This window comes from Lolium rigidum, unplaced genomic scaffold, assembly GCF_022539505.1.
Source record: "Lolium rigidum isolate FL_2022 unplaced genomic scaffold, APGP_CSIRO_Lrig_0.1 contig_43958_1, whole genome shotgun sequence".
In the NCBI taxonomy this organism is placed as follows: domain Eukaryota; kingdom Viridiplantae; phylum Streptophyta; class Magnoliopsida; order Poales; family Poaceae; genus Lolium; species Lolium rigidum.
The window spans coordinates 31,533-52,278 of NW_025900581.1; the positions used below are offsets into that span (position 1 = coordinate 31,533).

The 20,746-nt window shown below is 43.0% G+C and overlaps 2 protein-coding genes across 2 annotated transcripts; both read left to right on the top strand.

The window, feature by feature from the left end:
- The first annotated feature begins 899 nt into the window (after window positions 1-899).
- Window positions 900-9,349, top strand: LOC124681471 (protein ROLLING AND ERECT LEAF 2-like). The gene is made up of 6 exons (XM_047216386.1): window positions 900-968; window positions 2,184-3,716; window positions 3,963-4,037; window positions 4,456-4,670; window positions 8,037-8,260; window positions 8,378-9,349. The coding sequence occupies exons 2-6, from the start codon at window positions 2,315-2,317 to the stop codon at window positions 9,027-9,029; spliced, it is 2,568 nt and encodes an 855-aa protein (XP_047072342.1). The 5' UTR covers window positions 900-968; window positions 2,184-2,314; the 3' UTR covers window positions 9,030-9,349.
- A 3,021-nt stretch (window positions 9,350-12,370) lies between these two features.
- Window positions 12,371-18,508, top strand: LOC124681473 (endoplasmic reticulum-Golgi intermediate compartment protein 3-like). Its single transcript, XM_047216387.1, has 13 exons — window positions 12,371-12,610; window positions 13,371-13,444; window positions 13,864-13,947; window positions 14,076-14,156; window positions 14,867-14,947; window positions 15,084-15,176; window positions 16,848-17,027; window positions 17,127-17,194; window positions 17,311-17,371; window positions 17,493-17,546; window positions 17,624-17,713; window positions 17,975-18,041; window positions 18,142-18,508. The coding sequence occupies exons 1-13, from the start codon at window positions 12,472-12,474 to the stop codon at window positions 18,231-18,233; spliced, it is 1,164 nt and encodes a 387-aa protein (XP_047072343.1). The 5' UTR covers window positions 12,371-12,471; the 3' UTR covers window positions 18,234-18,508.
- Window positions 18,509-20,746: the final 2,238 nt, after the last annotated feature.

Sequence of the window (20,746 nt, forward strand, 5' to 3'; positions counted from 1 at the left end):
CGTCCTAGCTCATAGACCATAAGAGTTTCAACCCTAGGTTTGACACTTTGGTGTCTCATAAATGTAAAGTACTTTTCTTTTAGTAGGAGATGACGCTCCCATCGATAGTGAGATGCTTGTGGTGGTAATTCGTAAATCTTAAAATCCGCCGGTTCAATTTTTTAAACTCTGTCTCTCTAAGATGTTCTTGCAAAGAAAGGATGTGCCTGCGTGGATGAGTGTATATGTTGGGAGGAGGAATAGAGGTTGAAGGGATTGGGTCTCTCCAACCCTCACATGTACAGGTTGGGAGGAGGAGTAGGGATTCGGCCCTTAAAAATTTTGAGGGTTCGAGGATTAATGGGTTCTGTTTACGTCTTTTTTCGGTCGAAAACTGTAAAAACACGGTTATTTTTTAGGATTTGAAGGTTTAGTGGTATTACTAATGATGCTCTAAGTAGGTTTCTAACCCCCAAAAAAGGTGAAAGTACGTGGTACTCACACAAGCAAGGGAGCATGCATGTGACGGCGGTATGCGCACGAGTACGGCCTGGACGTAAACACGGTGGGACAGATCGCGCGCTAATGCGGTGGTAATGGAAATGCCCACCAATCCAATACCTTCTTGGAAACGACCAAAATCCTCCGTGGAAAACAAGACAAGTGCCAGCCCCTTCCTTCCGCCTTTCGGCTCCATCCCTCTTCACAACCCCGCCAGGCTACGGGCACACGCCTCATGCTACCCAGCCCGCCAGTGACCCCACGCGCAGCGACACGGATACATACCTGTAGAGCGCGCCGGCATACACGCGCATACAGACAGACGCATCTCGCCCATCTGCTGCCACCGCCCCTCCCACCTCCTGCTCATCATCTTCCAGCCTTCTCTCCTCCTCCTCCCCACTGGACGCCGAGCTCCTCCGCCGGAGCCCTGCGCCAACGCGGCCGAGATCCCGCGCCGACCGCCGCCTCTTCCCGGCCCACCCAAGGTGATCATCTCCAGCACTCCTCCTAGCTAGGATTCCTCTTGGCGGTTGCTCCGCGTTGATTATTAGTCCAATTGCGGTGCCGCCGGCGCGGGGTGGGCGAATTGGGTGCTGCCCGTGCTCTCCATGGTCGCCGCGAGGCCAAAACTTGGATATTTACTGTTCCCGTAGGGGGTTCTGTAATTCTCTTCTGTTTGCGTTTTTAGTACGCGCGAGAAGATCACTTCTTCCACCTCTTCCGAGTCAGGGTGTACTAGCTTAGCTAGGTGTTGATGGAATACTGTGGATGGATGGTTCTGCCGTGGTGATTCGTCTGTGAATTGCCTGGTGGCAATGGGCCAACTGAGTTAAATTTTACTTCTTTTTCCTGGCCTGATTGGTACACTGTAGCTCAAGCTTTTCTTTCTCCAGTGCGGGTTCTTTATTGCTCCGTGGTCCAGTTGGAGCTCGTTTAGTTGGTCCAAGAGAGTTGGTTTCAGCGGTAGGTTGGTTATACCTGCTCATTCCACTAGATAATAACTTGGACGTTCCTGGAATTAAACTAGTCATTGAGATCGGTCTCGTGCTGTCTGAGAATCCCCCAAGGCCCAGTTTGCTGCCCCACATGGTGGCTTCTCCAAAATCGAGCGGGGATACTTTGTTCAACGGATTTATGTGATGGATTACTGTTTTTTTTATATGCTTTCTGTGAGACAATCGAGGTATTTTTGTATTTGTTCTATTGAGGAAAATCACATAGGCAACCTGCTTGGTCGGTTTAATGGAGTTGGTCATCTTCAGTTGTGTGTTCCTTCTAAATGCTTATGTAGGACCTTTCATCGTATATCTTTATGGACTAGGGAGGCAGTTTTCTCTGTAATTCAAGATCCTGTTGCTGGTTTTGTTTCCAGCTTGTGACTTTCAGTTTCCTTATTTCTTTTTCACCCTCCTTAGTGCTTGCTGAGAGAGCTAAAACTTTGGGACTGATTTGAGAACGCTAGTTTTAGCGGAATTGAATTTGTCTGGTGTTACCCAAACTGCTACCCATACCGAGTCGAGTTCTTTTTACAAGTTGTGTATATACAGTGATGATCCCAGTTTCTGTTATCTTCTCAATAGAATTCTAATGGTATGCAGAATTGCTCATGGAACATCAGGCTGTCTTTCTTCCTTGCCAGTTAAGTAACTTTAGGATGTTATTATATCTAATCGCAATTTCTTCGATATATGGAAATGCAGGTTCAGAGTTACACTGTCTGGGATTTTTTAAACTGTTCTCGCTTCACTGCTAGCTTTGGCCTGCAGTTCATGGCCGCGACTTTGCATGTCGTTGTAAATTTCGTTCGGTACTGAGAGTGGTACACATTAAGATGGCGTCTACACGAGCAAAGAATGAAGATGACAAGGCCCTTGTCTTGTGCCAGGAAAGGAAACGTTATGTGAGAGAAGCACTTGATGGAAGATGTGCACTTGCAGCTGCTCACTTTGCTTATATTCAATCACTGAGGCACACAGGATTTGCTCTGAGGAAATTTGTGGAACCTGATGTGCCAACAGATTCTTCGCTCTACACATCAACATCTGCAACACCAGAGCCTCCTGCTGTTAGACATAGATCGGTGAACCTATCACCATCTGTGTCACATCAGGCTAGTGACTCTTTCTCCCCAGCTCCTTCCCCTTTATCTTCAGGACGTTTTCATATCAATCGCATGAAAGCTGGGAGGAACCAAGTGAGGACTGTCGAGGAGAAGGTGCCTGTTCCTGTGATGGCAACTCTGCAGACCTCATCTTCGATTCCCATACAATCTGTACAGGATCTGGATGATAGTTCCACATTTGAAGCTCCTCCAGGGACACCACCATGGGACTACTTTGGCCTTTTTCAACCTGTTGATAGCCAGTTATCATTTCATGATGAGAAGGAATCTGGTCATGATTTTGAAAATGCTGATGATATTAGGCTGCTTCGCGAGAAGGAAGGAATTCCAGAGCTTGAGGAGGAATTGGAGAAGTTTCATGCTCATGATGGTGATATTAAGCGCTCACAACAGGAGAAAACTCCAGATGTCAAAGACGGAGACAAATCTACTACCAGTGGAAGGGAGGATGATTTTGAAGAGTCAGAAGATGATTTTGAGAACCCATCATCTGAACCTCTAGTGCGGATGTTCGCGAATCGCAATGATACACCTGTTGAAAATACTGTTACAAATCAGTCACCTGCACATCGTGCTTCAGAAAAGGTTGCGCTGCATACACCTGTTGAAAATACTGTAACAAATCAGTCACCTGCACATCGTGCTTCAGAAAAGGTTTTACTCCATACACCTGTTGAAAATACTGTAACAAATCAGTCACCTGCACATCTTTCTTCGGAAAAGGTTGCGCTTCATACACCTGTTGAAAATACTGTAACAAATCAGTCACCTGCGCATCTTGCTTCAGAAAAGGTTGCGCTGGAAAATATTGATTCTAAAACGGAGGAGCCAAAAATTGACAACAGGGTACTTGACATTAGCATGTATGAAACTGATGAAAGCCCCGTGACAAGCCCTGTGAAAGAAGCGTCATCTTCAGTTGCTGCTTTTCCTATGAACGGGAAAACCAAGGAACCTTTTCGTGATGTTAGAAATGGGGTGAAAGACTTGTATACATCCATGAAAGAGGTTGAAATCTTATTTATCAAGGCATCTGATTGTGGAAAAGAAGTCCCAAGGATGCTTGAAGCCGATAAAGTCAATTTCCGCCCTTTGCTGCCCGAAGAAAAAGGTTAGAACTCAATGAGTTCAGATTACTTCTCTGTAATATTTGGTTGTAGCTTTGGTTAATTTTTTTTAGAAAGTTTTGGATGCAATCATGCAGAAATCATGTTCCCTGCAAAATAAATATTCAGAAATCATGTTGTGGTTACATCAAAACTACTTGTGTTTGTGACCATTATTGTTTCTCATTCCTTCGTTTTCTTGTTTAGTTATGACGTATATCTTGTGTTAACTTAAAGTAATTATGATGCAGCATATGGATTGAAGGCATCAGGCTTTTTTGCAACACTCTTTGCTTGCTGCAGGGAAGAAGTTCCTGTTCCTCAGCGTACGATTTTTAACACTTATTGACAGCTTTCTTCCATTCTCCAATACACAATTCAAGTTATTGTGAATCATTTTTTGCGTCATATACTCATATGATATCATTTGCATATTGTTTACTTTTCAATCTCCTATATAGAGTTTGAATATTGATTCCGTTGTTCCTTACATGTCAGTATAACTATAAAAATGCCATATATACTTTGGTATGTATGATTGGTGGAAGTGAAAAAAGTTCAAATAAATGGGCATCGTCTACATTTTATGTGACCAGGGTTTTTTATTCTTGATGAGAAAATGAGCAAATTTTTGAAATTCCTCTAAAAAGAGTCTTCATTATTTCACATGGTATCTTGTTTTGTAAATGGTAGCCCTACCATTTCCTCTAATCATGACAGACAAATGTCTTGTGTTTTATGCAGCTCCTCCTGAGGCTGAAGTGAAGTATCTTACCTGGCATAGATCAGTGTCCTCACACTCTTCATCATCTAGAAATCCTCTTGGGCCAGCATCAAAAGTTGATGTTGATGGTCTCACTGGAAATATCTTCAGTGGTGTATACATGAATTCCGGCAGTCACGCTTCCACACTAGATAGATTGTATGCATGGGAGAGAAAGCTCTATGATGAAGTTAAGGTAAAAACTTATTTTGGACAGTCCTTTTTACGAGTTTCGTGATCTGTTCTAGCCAATGTTTTAAATATCATGTAGCAGGAGTTTAGCATGAGGTACTTATATAGTGGATAGAAGATAGCAGCCATATAGTTGAAGAAGTAGGAAGTTAATTAGACAATTGTGAAATAATATAGTGCATATTGCATCGGAACTATTCAATGATGTTATCTCAAGCCGTGGAGTATTGATTCACAAGGAAGATGAACAAAATATGCAACATGTTGATCATAAAGTATCGTGAAATATATTTGTATTGAACGTTGGTACACATGATATGCTATAGTAGCTATAGCATCCTGTATCAGGATGTAGGCGGACATGTCAGCGGAGTCCATTGTGTCTGCTGACTAAGCCGTTTATGCCGATGCACACTAGCATAGCTTCGTAGCTTGTATGTGCAGCTTCTTTGATCAACAGCGTCTATACATTAGTACTGTCTATCTTATATACACAAAATGATTCCGAGAAGAATTTATACTTCAGTGTGTACATACACTGGCACAGACTATAACGAAATTAAACAAACTCTTCCGATTATCTTCATATCAAATACAAACTAGTACTCCAGTAGGGAGTAGCTTAATTTTACTTGGTACAGTTGTTCAAATACATAATTGTACTAATCATAACATAATTCATTGTACTGTAGCTACTGCCTACATGCAACCTACACTAATAATCATTAATCAGCTTCTTTAAACACAGCTTCTTTCATCAAGCTACACTAATCATCAACTTCGTTGGTCACCAAGATTCTTCTTCTTTGATCCAGCTACAAAATATGAATTGGTAAATGAGCAGAGCAGTAGCAATTCGACCAACTTCTAAAAATAGATGAGCAGAGAGAACTAACATAGACCACTAGCCGCTGCCCTGCGACCTTCTCCCTAGTCTCTTCCGCTGCCGTCTGAAGACGCCGGCCGTTCGAGGCGCTGGTGCTGGTGCCAGCTGTGTCGGCAGCGCTGGGTAGGTGCCAGTGAACTGCAGCGGTGGCGGGGATCAATGTGCTTCGTGCACGACTCCCGCCGTTCATGGGACTCGAATAAAGGAGTTAGATGGTGATCCTAGTGGTCTCCATCCTATCGATTCTTCCGATCAGCCTGCGATCATCCGCCGCCAGCTTCATCGGACCAATTCTTCCTAATTTGGGCATCACCACCCTCGCCTGCCGGTTTCCGGATTTTTCGTCCTATCAACACTGAATCAAGTATTCAGGTTACAACATCGCAGCGGTGGAGGGAAGAGAAGGATCAGATCTGCACATATCTTCACCACCTGATTCTTGCTCTTCTCCCCTGATTTTTCAGATACATAAGTCAGATACATGGGCACACATGAGCAGATACTTAGACGGTCTTGATTTATATGGCACATAATTGTTTTAAAGAGGCCAGATTTTATTTTAAAACAAAAAGATACTGCATAGTTCAAATATTAAGTAGCCAAGGTGGCCTGACATTTCCAGCACTGAATTCGCACACATTAAATTAAGGTTCAAATATAAGTAGCTGTAGTTGCACGTTTGCACACATCCCAGAACTTAACTTGTGCTTACCAAAGCGCACATTAGTTTCTCATGAAGGTTTCCCCCTTCAAAAATCAAGCACCACCAGCAGTAGCAGCCATCTCTAGTTTTGGCTTGCAAACAGTGTCATCTCTAGTTTTGTATCGTTTTCGCCGTTGGTGGCTTTGTTAATTCAAAGTTGGGCACTTGCGTGCCTTTTATCTAAAAAAACTTCAGCTCCAACGAGGAAGGACATGGCTACTACTTGTGGATGTCGCCTCCCTCGCTCAGAAACTGTGATGGAAGGGAGAAAGATGTCAAGATTCAGACATGAGAACAAGAACACCATCTTAGAAACTGCGCTCAATGCAATAAACAACTACAGGTTCGAGTGAAACAAGTCAGTTGTGTAATTGATGTTCTCCGCATGTCTACAAAAATAAACTGAGGAACTTGTCCACCCATACAACCGAATCAGAGGATCTAAAAAATGCACCAAACTTTGCAGATTCATGCCCAAACAACACACAAGTTTTACACATATCAAATAGAAATGATAACCATGCAGAGGATGGAAGAAGAATACCATATCTAAGTTAAGCTGTGTTAAGAGCATCGTGTCGGTTTTATTCCGAAGTATAGGCATAGCATTGATGGAACCACAGAGGAATGTCATGACTCATGATCTAAAATAAGAGCTACAGCCTACAGGGAGACATTCACACATCCCAGTCACTTCTCTGTGCTACTCATGTCTGTAAGTACAACTAACGTAATGGACCAATACAGATTCGTCTAATCATGTTCCACTTAAGCAACATGCTATCAGGAGCAGCTAGCTGAAGTCTCTTTGATCAGGAGCTGCTCAGGATGTGATACATGGATGGATGGAATCCTCCATCATGATTGACTCAGAAGACAGAAGGCTGTCTGGTGCTAACCAGTTCTTGTCCTCCTCCATCGATCGATGGGGAAGACCGGAAGAGAAGGATCAAAGAAATCAGACCTGTCCTGCTGGATTTTGTACTCCTCCCCTGCCGAGTTCTTGTCCTCCTTGTCTGCCGGATGCTTCTCCTCCACCACCATTAATCCGCACGCGGCGACGGCGAGACAGCTGGGATGATGCAGGCGTAGAGGGAGGCACTGGGATGAGCGGGTCAGCTGGATGGAGGGCAGCGACGATCTGGGCGCAGGCCGGGTGGAGGTGACAGGCGAACAGGACGCCAGCCCAGCCGTGGCGAACGGCGGGCAGCGTGCCCTATCCACTGGAGGTTCTCTGTTTCTTTGCTAGGAGCTACCTTTTTTTTTCCTTCGCAGGATAAACATGCATAGCAGGCTGACCGGGCCGTGTCCATCAAGTCTGTACAACTTATGTAGCCTGTCCGCAACGTTGATTATACAATTTTCATGGACGCAGATAAACAGACTCGCGGACGTCTGTGTCCATCTGCATGCTGAATCCTGTAGCAGGCCTTAGTGCCCCTTTAGTCCTCTACAGCACCACAGCTATAATATCCGTGGCGCAGTGTCCATTCCTGCTTATCAGCTATAGTGATCTACTTAAATTAGTAAAGTATTATACTGTTAACAAACTCTGCAGTATATAAATTTTCATTAAGAAGTTTGTGATGTTCCTGTTTTCCGGGCTTGAACTATTTGTACTAATATCTCTGAATAAATTACACCTCTCTGTCTTTTTACCTTAAGTATGTCAATTGGTTGACGCCTCAATGTCTTTTGCCTTAATTCTGTAAATGATAGCTCTCCTTGTATTTCTGCAATATGAATTTTTCTTTATATGCTAACCTTCATGTCGCTTGCAGGCTAGTGGTACAATTTGCAGGCAGTATGATGAGAAATGTAGGCACCTGAGACACCAGGAATCAAGAGGAGAAAATCAATTGAGTATTGATAAAACCCGTGCTGCTGTGAAGGATTTGTACTCCAGAATTTTGGTGGCCATTCAGAGAATTGACATGGTTTCTAAAAACATAGAGGATCTAAGGGACAAAGAGCTTCAACCGCAGCTTGAAGAATTAATTGGAAGGTATTGGTTCTCCATTCAGTTTGTACAATACATACATGCTGCAACTCATTAGACACTTTGTGGAATGAGCTTAGTTTTAGTATTTGCTGTTGGATGAAATATTCACATTCTTTGCAGCTTAACTCGCATGTGGGCAACAATGCTCGAGTGTCACCGGCATCAACACGACATTATTAAGCTAGTATCCAACAGTGGCAATATGAAAATCTTAGTTCGGACAGAATCACAGTTCCAAGCAACTCTTCTCCTTCAGGTTGAACTGAACACTCTATGTTCAAACTTCCAGAGGTGGATAGGATCACACAGATCTTACTTGAACAGCCTACATTCATGGTTACTCAAGTGTGTGAAATCACTAAGAAAGAAGAAGAAATCCAGAAAGAAGAAGGATACCGATTTTCAGATAACAGATTATGCTGTTGCCCCCATATTTACAATCTGTGACCAGTGGATTAAGTTATTGGAAAATTTGCCAACCGATGACTTGGAAAAAGCAATTAAAGGTCTGGTTGCAGATATAAACCATTGTGTGCCTCGCCAAGAGAAGAGGCGCGGTGCTTCAAGGTCCACCTTCTCAGTACCCCACAATGGAGGGTGGAACGATGAAATGGGGGCAAACCATAGAAATGTTCCTCCTACGGATTTACAGTCAAGCTTGGAGACATTCCTAGGGACACTTGCTGATTTCTCGGATGCTTCACTGCAGAAGTATATGGAACTCAAGGTGAACGTTGACAAGGCAAAGGAGGATTATGAGAAATATAATTAGTAACTTATGCGGAGGCAAATCAGTGGTACTAATTTCTGAAACGAAACATCATAACTCACTAGAGCTGGAAAAGTAAATCGTCAGTGTGTATATTTGTTGGTGGAAATAATAGGCACAAAATCACTACCATCATTTTTGTCAGTCGGGAGATAAGTCTAGGTGGGAGAGGGTGATAAATATGTAGATTTCTGGGCTTCTGGCTAGTGTCATGCCGCCTTAATGGGGGATGTAAATGTAAGGTGTAGATTAAACTGTAAGATGAGGGATATATAAAATGTATATTTATCGGGGGTATATCAATATATGAAGTTACCTGTCCATGTTATCATCCGTATATAACTTTCAGCCTTCCATACAGTACGGAGTTATCTATGAATGCTTGGTGATGATCTTGTTAGGAAGTGCCCAGAAGGAACAGAATGACTATTGTAATGCTGGATTTAATATTGATAATTTGTCGCGTATACATTGGCTAATTAAGCATGGAATGGTCAATGAAACTATAACGACTTACTTTTGAAACGAGAACTGTATTGACTTGCTTGGTAACTGACTGTTTGTGACTGACTGGGTTTTACAATTGTGGTCTGAGTGACAGCAATAATATGGGCCTTGTGGAAGGCAAGGGACGGCTTATGTTTCAAACCGGTGGTTATTCTTGATCCAACTGTTTTTCTAAAGTAGACATGCACAAAGGTGTTTGTAGCAGTGGGCTAGGGCGTTTCCACGATTGACCGAGAGTGTTTAATCATGCCATAGGGCCACTTCAAAACTTTTTTGTATTTTCCTCTTCAAGAAAAAAAATCATGTTAAACGGTGGTGGATCTAATGCTATGTGATTACATTTGTTACTAGATGACGGCCAGTTCAGTTTAGCCTTGATTATGATAAAAGAAAGATTAAAGCAGTATGGACAAATTGCAATAGTGTTGCGTTAGCTGTTTAATTTATTTTTTGGATTTAGTATGAACAACTTGAATCCAGGTGCCCATCTCCGAGAATGAGAGTAAATTAACAATTCTAGAGGTGGTATAGCACGTCGTGATGTACTTTCGAAGTACACACAGTTGATATGAATTTTGACTGAGGCTTGCCTAGTGCTGAGTAATATAATGAGGTGGGAAACCCATGTTCGAGCTGACGGAAGCATTACTGCCATCCCCAAGATATGGTGCTAGCAATAAGTGTTTCAGCTGAAGATATGGTCTTCTAACCATATATAAAACCGTGAGAACAGAACCTGGGCTTGCTAGTAGTCACCCAAGACTGTAGGCAGATGATGATATCCATTACGTATACAGTGCTAGGTAAACAAATTTTGCAGCGTGGTCGGGGTCATATACTATATAGCAGATTCGTAGGACTGGGAGGTACCGAGATTATGTACTGCCCAACTCCCATTCATCAGTCTCACCAATTAGTGTTCGTCGTCCTTCGAGCAGAGGATGTAAACCACATGTGAACTTCAGTTCTGATGACGCATTGCAACAGGTTGTTCTCGTGGACGGAACTTGATGCTTATTGTCATACATTGGCATGCGTTGCAAGAAGAAGAAACCTGTGGAACATAGGGAGGTCGGGAACAACAACCTCAACATGCTTCCTAGGAACATGGATGAGCCTGTTGGAGCCCAACTCAATGCGACGTGGTCGGTCGGTAGCAACGAAGAACTAGAGATTGTTTGCCAAAGGCGCATGTTGCACGTAGCCTTATGTAGATTCTTTCGGGAGATATTGAGTCCATATTTTGCACGTGTGCAGCGAAAACCAAAATTCCAAAAATGAAACACAGATCAAACATATACATGTTCATAGGTGTCCCATCTGAGCCAACACTGAAAAAAAAGTTTTAACTCGTCACAAAATCAGACCACAATGTGGGATAAGATCTCAACAGAGAATGTAGCCTTCTTAGGAACATCGAGTAAAGTAGAGTCAGAAGTTTCTAAATTCTAAGTTTCTCGTCTTCGCACCGATGCACTACTCTACTTGAAAGAGGAGTCGATAAATTCCAAATTTAGCATTTTTCCCGGCACCATTTTGCTCATCTGGTGCCTAGAAGAAGAGATCAAATGGCAGCCGCTAGAGAGCACCACACCCATTCCTCGACGTTAAAGCTCTGTAGCTGCCATCACAACCATCTCCATAGCTATTATCCAAGTCTTCTTGATTGCCATGCATACTTATACTATTGACTCCTTGGCGACTGACGATATTGTATAAGACTATCTTCTATTCATCTGTAAGAATTTTTTAATATACAATTTTTATGATACTTGGTCAAATCATGTGTAGTCGCAGCACACATGCACTTTGATACTGGTTGTTGTTGTAATATATTGCTTTATGTCGTATGCATACTGTCTCTTATCTTTGCCTTGATCGTAGGACTTGCTTGGTACCCAATACCAGGAAAGAATCTATAAAGATAAATGTATTTGTAGGGATATTGGTCGGCTACTCGTGAAAGCCTGGTGTGAGTAAAAGGGTGAGGTAGTTGAATACGATTCTCTCAAGAGAAACCGTGACATCACAAATCTAATGTGTTGATCTATTTATCTTAATAACTAGGTATCCTCACAATACGAGTAGGGTACAGATTGGATAACTGAATCCATAGAACTACGATCGTAGGCTATGGTGTCATAAGGACACATCATCCACATATATCTATGAATATGTAGTTATATTTTCTTACTAACAATGCTGCATTTTATCTTTTATATCTTATTGTGTGTGTATATCTGCAGGTGAAACCTTGACGCTAGTCTATTTTCATCCATTGATATAAAAAGGATAAAAATTTGGTTGTATACAACAATTCTACGCACTTTAGAAGTCTTGATAGAATGACCTTTCCAAGCACATATTACATGCATTGATATAAACCTAGGATCTCTTAGAGAAATGCTACTATGTTACATCAGTAATCCGGATCAAAGGTATCGACCCTCCTATAGGTTGAACCGACTCCAATCCAGACACATGTTGATTCAATTAATTTGTTTGAAAAGATCAGATATAACGACTAGAGAGAGCGAATATGAATTATCGAAAACAATTGCCAAATTGAAAGTAAGTGCAGCAGAAAAAGGTAGTACATATATATTTGTAAGTTCATGTTCCTTTTAAGTGGTTTTTGTATTGATGAGTCTACAGCCTGTGTACGGTGATCATGACATTCAAAGAGGTTCAGTTTAGTGAACTTTCTTGTACGGAGTATTTTACAAAAAAAGAACTAATGATATATTCACACCTGAGGCCCCAACTGGCAGCAGCTGTACACGAGCCGAGACAAGGCCTGGCAAAGCGAAATTGACCCCTCTGCGCCCGCACAAATTGCAGAAACACCCTCCCCATTTGTCGCTGCGACGGCGGCGACGGCGACGGCGACACCGCAGATCTCCCCTCGTCCTAGGGCTCCGGCGATCTCGCTGGGGAGATGGAGCTTTGGAACAAGCTGCGGAGCCTCGACGCCTACCCGAAGGTGAACGAGGACTTCTACAGCCGCACCCTCTCCGGCGGCCTCATCACCATCTTCTCCTCCATCGCCATCCTCCTCCTCTTCTTCTCGGAGATCCGTACGTACCGTCCCCTCTCCACCCCCCCGCACCGCCGTCTCAGATCCCATTTTAATTTCGTTTCTCTAGCTGCGACATAGCTCGATCTCGCCGTCCGGTCTCGGTGACCTTGCGCGCGGTTTGTCAATTATTATGTGTTAAGATTGGAACGTATGCTCGCTAGCCATGTGATTGAATTGAAAATTGTGGGTGAAAAAGTCGCAATTCTGTTAGCATGCCACATGCATTTGAATCCCGGTATCGATTAGAGAAGTTTCAGCGAGGAGTTTACTGAAGGCCGGATGCGCCTGAACTGATTTGCAGCAGCACTTATGATTTAGAGATGCTGTTTTTTTTTTCCAGTTTGGATGTTATATGTGAGTTAATGACCTCGGAGGCCGAGGTTGGCCTTTGCGTGCACATTATTGCGTGGATGTGGTTAATTTTGCATTGGATATGCTGCTACGGTGCTACCATAATGTTGGAAGTTATGATCCAACTAATGTTCGATTATATTTGGAAGTACCCATAATTTTCTTTTTCTTATTGCGGGTTTCTTAGATCAATATAAGCTGCAATGCTTTACTATCTTGTCAGCTGTCATAGTGCTATCATCATAGATTACTTTTGCATGCTAAAATTGAAAAAAAGGGATGGCCTAACTTATTACATGTTGCAACTACACTTTCCTATAATGTGGCTATCTGACACCTTTCTGATGGGGCTTACCTTTCGGTTGCATTATGCTTTAACTTGCTCTGCTGTGTTAACTTGTATGCAGGGCTGTATCTATATTCTGCTACAGAGAGTAAGCTCACAGTTGACACCTCAAGAGGAGAAAGGTTACATATCAATGTTAGTGCAAATGCTCATTCCGTCATTCCAAACTTTCCATACAATCTTGTCTAATTTCTTGTTAGCTGTTTAGAAAGCATGTAATCACAATCTATTTATGCTAAACTGCATGTTCTTTATCATTTAAGCTCCATTTCAGTTTAGTCCATAAGTTTACCTCTAGTTCCGCAAATTTCTGGAATGATTTACTTGATAGACTCAGAGTGTCTTCATTTTCTATTTTGGACCAAAGAACTTGAGAAATGATGCACATAATGTTCTTAAATGTTGTACAGTGATGTGCCATCGAAATCTGAATTAATAAGTGATAGCCTGCTAGCTGAGAATATTTATCATGTTGTGGAAGCCCAAATCATCTATGCCATTTGTTGTGAGACACTATTGTTCCACATTGTTAACAGACATGATCACTTTTGCAGTTTGATGTTACATTCCCGGCTCTTCCTTGCTCTCTTGTTGCTATTGATACGATGGATGTCAGTGGAGAGCAACATTATGATATAGTATGTACAGACAGTGTTCAACATTATCCTTCTTTCCCGTTTTATTTTATATCATGTGAAGTGTTTGCCAAGCCCTAATTCATATGTATGTTTTCTTGTCTGGCATCTGAATACCTACCTACTTGCAGAGGCATGATATAATAAAGAAAAGAATCGATCAGCTTGGTAATGTAATTGAATCAAGAAAAGATGGAGTTGGTTCCCATAAGGTATATTTTTCAAATTTTAATTGAACTAGTGTATACATGAAACCATTCTGGTTTTATCTCATCACTTATCATAATTGGACCTGCTTATACTTTTGAGCGTACCTAAGTTAAGATCCATGACACCCATTGATCCACAATATAATGGGATCTTGAATTTCATACTCTGGCTCTTTGTCTTCAGTCTGAAAGATAGTTAATGCTTGTTCATAAAATTTGCATAGTCATTTTTTAAGCTTCCTAGCAGTTGAAAGCGACCATTCATTTTATGCTTTTCCAGAACCACCTAGGCTGAAATACCAATTAACAAGTATTACTCCCTTCATTTGTGCTTATAAGGCATATTTTGGTCAAGTAAAGGGACCACATAGTCTACACAACCAAGATGTAGGGATCATGCTATGCCTAGTGTTAATTTCCGGGGAATAAGAGAAATATCAGTTAGTATGGTCGTTTACCTATATATCTTGTATAGAGAGGGAAGATAATTGAGTGAAAAGAGAGAAAGTAACTCATTTATATATTCAAAACCACAGTAAAGAAAATAATTACATTATTTGCATATTCACACACGGTGGTGGCATGTGGAATAGATGCAATATTTTATTTTTTGTTAAATAAATGACAACAGTAATATGTGAACACCATATATATGCATGCTAGTAGAGTATTATTCTTCCTTCAACTTGACTAACTTCTGCATCCTCTTCTAGATCGAAAGACCACTGCAGAATCATGGTGGAAGGCTTGACCACAATGAGGCTTACTGTGGGTCTTGTTATGGTTCCGAAGAGGTATGTGTCTCTAGTGCAATGATTTACCTGTTTATGCCTGTTGTACCCCACCATTACACCATTCTAACTTCTTTCTTATTCAAGTTTTATTAAAAATAAATAAGTCATACTAATATCGCACTTGCAATTCTACCAGTCAGATAATCAGTGTTGTAACACCTGTGATGAAGTTCGTGATGCCTATCGGAAGAAAGGATGGGCACTCACTAACGTAGAATCAATTGACCAGGTATTGAAGAATCGTTTTCTCCTCTTCTACTTGATTATGTGATCTTGTTCATGTACATGGTTCTTAGCAGAAACTATCCATGTAGTTCCCCATAGTGATGTTTGATGTATCACTTGGGTCCTTTGTCTTATATATGCTATAAAAGCGAGTTAGTATTATTTATTAAAGCAATAACCTGCGACAGTGAATTATATATTCAGCAAACCACATGTGGCAGTGCACGAGCCTACTTATGTGTACGGTATACATACTATATAAGAAATCCTATATTTTTATCACATAAGATTCATCATGATGTTGTCATATGCTAGTAATGTGGACCTGGGTGAAGGTCCGAAGACCACAGATATGGTACTGGTGGCAGGGCTCGTTCCTGCTAGGGAAGAGAGGCTTAAGAACTTTCGCTATTTTGTTGATTTGATCCAAATGTTACAATCCTTCCTTGCTTATGTAGCACAGCCTTGACCCTTACTCCTTGACTAACCAAAACTGAACTCAGTTGGATGCCTTTGGAATATAAGCTAACTGACTCAAACTCTTTTCTCTGTCTCTCATCTGTTAGTTCCTACTAATACGACCCTTAACTACCTAAACATCCCATCTCCTGATTTCTTTGATGTGCATGCCCACATTAGGTGTTCCTCTTGCTTGGTTTCGTACAACTGGCCGACCGGCCATTAAGGCCGTGATTGGTCTAAAGGTCATAACCTGTGGAAACCTAGAGCTCTGCTGAAATACAAGTTCTTCGTCTGACCAGCACGTGAATGCACAGGAAAATATCGTTATCTATGAAGATGCAGGTTTTTTTTTGCGAATGGGTTTTATACTCCCTCCTTGCCAAAATATAGTGCATATAAGTTTTTCAAAAGCCAAACGATGTAAAATTTGACCAAGTATCTAGATAAAAACATCAACATCTAGAATACCAAATTAATACCATTGATTCATAATGACGCATATTTTCATATGGTATAAATTTGATATTGTAGATATAGATAATTTTCTCAATAAACTTGGCCAAACTTTGCATCGATTGAATTTACTAAAATGAGACCATCATTAGTGAGAGCGTGGCTCACCAAGTTTTGCTGACGCCAAATAACCTCTACCTTAGACTCTACCCTACCAGCCAGCAGCCGTTTCATTTCCTTTAGCAGATAAGTAACATATGATCTCTCCTCCTAGTTGCTTCTGATCATAGCCATGGCTTCTGTGAAATCCATCTCAACAACGAAAGGCGCTGCACTTCATTGAAGGGCTAGGGCGCACCCCTCCATGCAAGCCGCCAACTCTGCCTCCATGCACCCCTCCATGAAGATGCAGATTAAGGAACTCTCTAGGAGTTATATTCTTTCAATATGCGATCCACCTGACGGAGCGATCTCAAAACTTGAAAAGGGTTAAATCTTACACGAGTTTCACTAAATGGTGTAACTGGGAAGTATTCTTGTTAAATTTAACTGGTTTAATTGCACAAATACAGAACTATGGGGTAAAAAACGGAATTTGCTCTATATTTAATGAACTTAGCTTAGTGTTGCTACTGCCTGCAACTGATGCATGCAGTTTTATTTTGTTCTTTTGGTACGTATTGTTATTTTTCCTTATATTCCATGCAGGCATCTTTTTGTACATTTGTTGTTATGTTTCCTTACTTTGCATGCTCTACAGTGCAAGAGAGAGGGATTTGTTCAAAGGTTAAAGGATGAACACGGCGAAGGATGCAACATTCATGGATTTGTAGATGTGAATAAAGTAGCTGGAAATTTTCACTTCGCCCCTGGAAAAGGCTTGGACCATGCATTCAACTTCCTTCAAGACATGTTAAACTTCCAGCCAGAAAATTACAATGCAAGTAGAATACATTTTTTATCCATAGCTCTGAACCAATTATATTATTGTTCATAAAGATGGACCTTTAATGGTGCATTACCCCTTTCGCTGGAACAGATAAGTCACAAGATAAACAAACTGTCTTTTGGCAAAGATTTCCCTGGTGTCATCAATCCTCTTGATGGGTATGGTTTTTTTTTTGATACTTAGTAATCAACTTCTAAGTTCAGAAGCAGAAAAAAAATTGTACCCCTCTTTGGTCCGCAGTTTTCAATGTCCCTGACCCCCCTGACTATTTCAGTGTAGAATGGAAACAGGAGCAGACAACTGGGTTAACAGGGATGTACCAGTATTTTGTTAAGGTAAGATGGTAATAACCGCATATACAATCCTTAGCGTCGCTGTTCACGTCAGTGTTGGATGTTGGGTATAAGAAAAGAGGCTTGTGTGCTTCAGTTTGCTAATCACTTATTTTATATACAGGTTGTCCCTACTATCTATACAGATATTAGGGGGAGAAAGATTCACTCAAATCAGGTAAATATCATGGTTTAAATGTTTACTTTATTGTTATAAGCCAAAGTTTGTGGTTAATTCTTGTCTTCCTTTTGCAGTTCTCTGTGACGGAGCACTTTAGAGAAGCAATTGGCCTTCCAAGGCCCCCACCTGGTGTATATTTCTTCTATGAATTTTCACCAATTCAGGTTAAGAAGTGATCCATTGTATTTCATGTTGTCATTCTTGAAGCTTTAGCAATACTACTGCACAATTCATCTACTGATATGCAATATATCTTGGCTATGCTCGAAAACGCAAAACAGACTGCATATAGTATTTGAAGTCCACTTTCTTGGTATTAAATTGATCCCTGTTAGAAAATATGTAACGAGCACCATCTTGTACAGCTATATCGTCCATTCTCAAAATTGAAATCACTCAGAGTTTGTCTGATTGTTCTTTGACAGGTTGACTTTACTGAAGAAAACACATCGCTTCTTCACTTCCTGACGAACATATGTGCTATCATTGGAGGTTTGTCACAGACCTGGACCTATACCTATTTGTTGGTGCTTTCCGCACTGCGTAGCAAGACTGACATAGACTAACCCATGGTTCATGTTCACTCCCACAGGCATATTCACTGTGGCCGGCATCCTAGATTCTTTCGTGTACCATGGTCACCGTGCGATAAAGAAGAAGATGGAGATCGGAAAGCTTGGATAGTTCCCAGTCCAGCACATAGCCAGTAAGTAGGTGGGTAGTCAAAAACTGAGTTTAACATGTGCTTGCCCTGAAAAGGTGTGAGAAGAGAGCTCAGGAGGAATTTTGGCCAGTATTGTATTGAATCTTTTACTCACCCGAGTTTTTCTAATTATATTCGTTCCCAGACCCTAGACGTTCATTGTGTAAGCAATCACGTTGTTTGTCGTATAGGTAAACTCTACTGTAACATACTCAAAAACCTTGTTGAAAACTCTACTTTGTTCTGTTTTCCACCATACCATGATCTTTTATCAGGTCGCCGCTATATGAGCATTGCCGGGTATGTGCCCAATGGACCAGTTGATTAAAACAATCCGATGGCTTGCTGACAAGAAATTGCTCCAAGAAACGTGTTAAAATTGGCAGCGGTGTCGTGCATGCTTGTGACACGAGGTGCCTGCGCACGCACGTATGCGCCAGCAGCGTCGACGTCGGCGCCCGATTCGGCGCGGCAGTGCCATAACCCCGGAGAAGGACTTGTCATGGGCACACGCGGGGCCTTTTCACGTGGCCGTCCCTGCTCCATGGCACCCGACGCACATTGCCGGCAGGAAAGCCCCCATCACATCATCATCCTCGCCTTATTTTTCTCCTTCAACCTCAGAACGAGTGAAAGAAAGAACCCTTCAGCTAGTTCTAGATTAACCAAGTTAGCTGTAGATGGATTCTACAACAGTTAGATTTACATTATGATTCCTACACATGAGAATTGCATTGCATATGAGTATACAATTACAACCGCTATCTGCCATCTATTAATAGTCATCAGCAATTATACAAATAACATTAAAAGTAATAAAAATGCAAATAGATTCTTGGACCACTTAACGATGACCACGAGCACTATAGCGCATGCCGCCATCCTCGCCCTGCATCACCGCAAACGGGTAAATCTTGTTGAAGTAGAGCTTAGACGGGCGGGAGGTTGTGTGCTAGCCTAGATCGAAAGAGCCAAATCTGTAACCACATCAACGGACACACAACGGACTGGATCCCAGGAGATTCCCTAGACACACAATTCCGTGTGCCCTTCGCCGGCGCTAGGCTTAGCACCGGAGCGATGATACGGCAGGGAGGACCTTATTTTGCCTTTATAATGTTACCATCACCTTACCATCTCGAAGAAGACACTAGAACTACCAAAAAAAAAGAATGAAAACCCACCGCACGGTGAGGGGTACGAGAAAATCTAGATCACCTTTAGAGCATCTCCATCGCCGGCCCCTAAATAGGCGTCGATAGGGGCGCCGACACTACCGTATTTGGCGGCGGCCCCCAACTAGAGCATCTCCTCTATTTAGGGATGCTGCTTCCACACCGGCGCCCCCCATACGCTAGCCGCGATAGGATTTGAAAGTTAAAATCACATTTTTTAAATGATATTCATACGAAATTCGAAAATTTAAACTAAAAAACTAAAAAATCTAGCGGTGCCATGAGCCGAATGCGCAGAAGTCCAGGTCGTCGCCATCGTCGCTGGATGGCCCGAAGGACCAGCTGTCGTCCTTGTCGGCCGTCTCCTCCTTTGGCGCCGACAACTCCGATGGTCCGGCGAGGTCGACGAAGTTGGCGCCGTGGTCCCTGGCGGACCACACCGCCGCCTACCGCGGGTCCATTGCAATCTTCCGGCAGTCCTCGTCGATGGAGCGGCTGATGATGAAGTTCTGGGCGGGGAATTCCTCCGGGTCGTCACCGCCATGGACGGCCGCCTGCGCCTCCGCCTCCATCTCCCACCATTGCTTCTTCTTCGCCGGCGGAAATGGTGGCAAGGCCGCGGCGTCCTCCTCCTCCTTGAGGCGGTGGCGGTGGCCCGACCCCGTCGTCCGACGGGCCGGAGCAGAGGACACGCGCCTCGCCCCGTCGCGGATGACGACGCCTCCGGAAGGAGGCGCGGGCGGGGTCGAGCGCGTGCGAGCGACGACTGACGATGAGCCGGTGCGTGAGCTTCCGGACGCCGCGGTCCGTTCCGACGCCCTCTGCAGAGTCGGCGCCGCCGGCGCCATGCACGCCGCATGCGGGAAGTACAACGAGTTGCGTGGCCTGTCGCCGCGGACGCGCTGGCGAAAGCTGTACTGGCGCAGCGTGGTGTCGACGTCGCGGCCGTACCACCAGGCACGGCGGCCGACGGTGTTGAAGCGGTCGCGGGAGCGGTCGGCCACCCGCGCGAGCTCGACGGCGCGCTCATCTTCGAAACGCCGCTGCCAGGCCGGGCTGTCGACCGCGTTGTCCGACAAGTTCCTCTCCGCCAGCGTCATCAGGCTGCGTCGTTCCCTTGCGAAGGCTTGCGTCTGCGGTCCTTCCGGTGGCGACGGTGTGGTGACCCGGCATACCACTGCATGGTGTAGTATGCAAGTCTGATATAACACCAATGAAACACCGTTCCACGAGTATTATATCGCTCAGAGTGGTACAACAGAAACATATGCGGGTCCAAGGCATGTCTATAGAATTACAACACCGACTCGTTACATAAG

Excerpts from the sequence above, each read along its gene's own strand:
- LOC124681471 (XM_047216386.1), top strand. The coding sequence starts at position 2,315 with ATGGCGTCTACACGAGCAAAGAATGAAGATGACAAGGCCCTTGTCTTG. Across the intron at positions 3,717-3,962 it reads TTTGCTGCCCGAAGAAAAAG|CATATGGATTGAAGGCATCA; the intron begins GTTAGAACTCAA and ends ATTATGATGCAG. Across the intron at positions 4,671-8,036 it reads AGCTCTATGATGAAGTTAAG|GCTAGTGGTACAATTTGCAG; the intron begins GTAAAAACTTAT and ends TGTCGCTTGCAG.
- LOC124681473 (XM_047216387.1), top strand. The coding sequence starts at position 12,472 with ATGGAGCTTTGGAACAAGCTGCGGAGCCTCGACGCCTACCCGAAGGTG. Across the intron at positions 13,948-14,075 it reads GAGAGCAACATTATGATATA|AGGCATGATATAATAAAGAA; the intron begins GTATGTACAGAC and ends ACCTACTTGCAG. Across the intron at positions 18,042-18,141 it reads CATATGTGCTATCATTGGAG|GCATATTCACTGTGGCCGGC; the intron begins GTTTGTCACAGA and ends TCACTCCCACAG.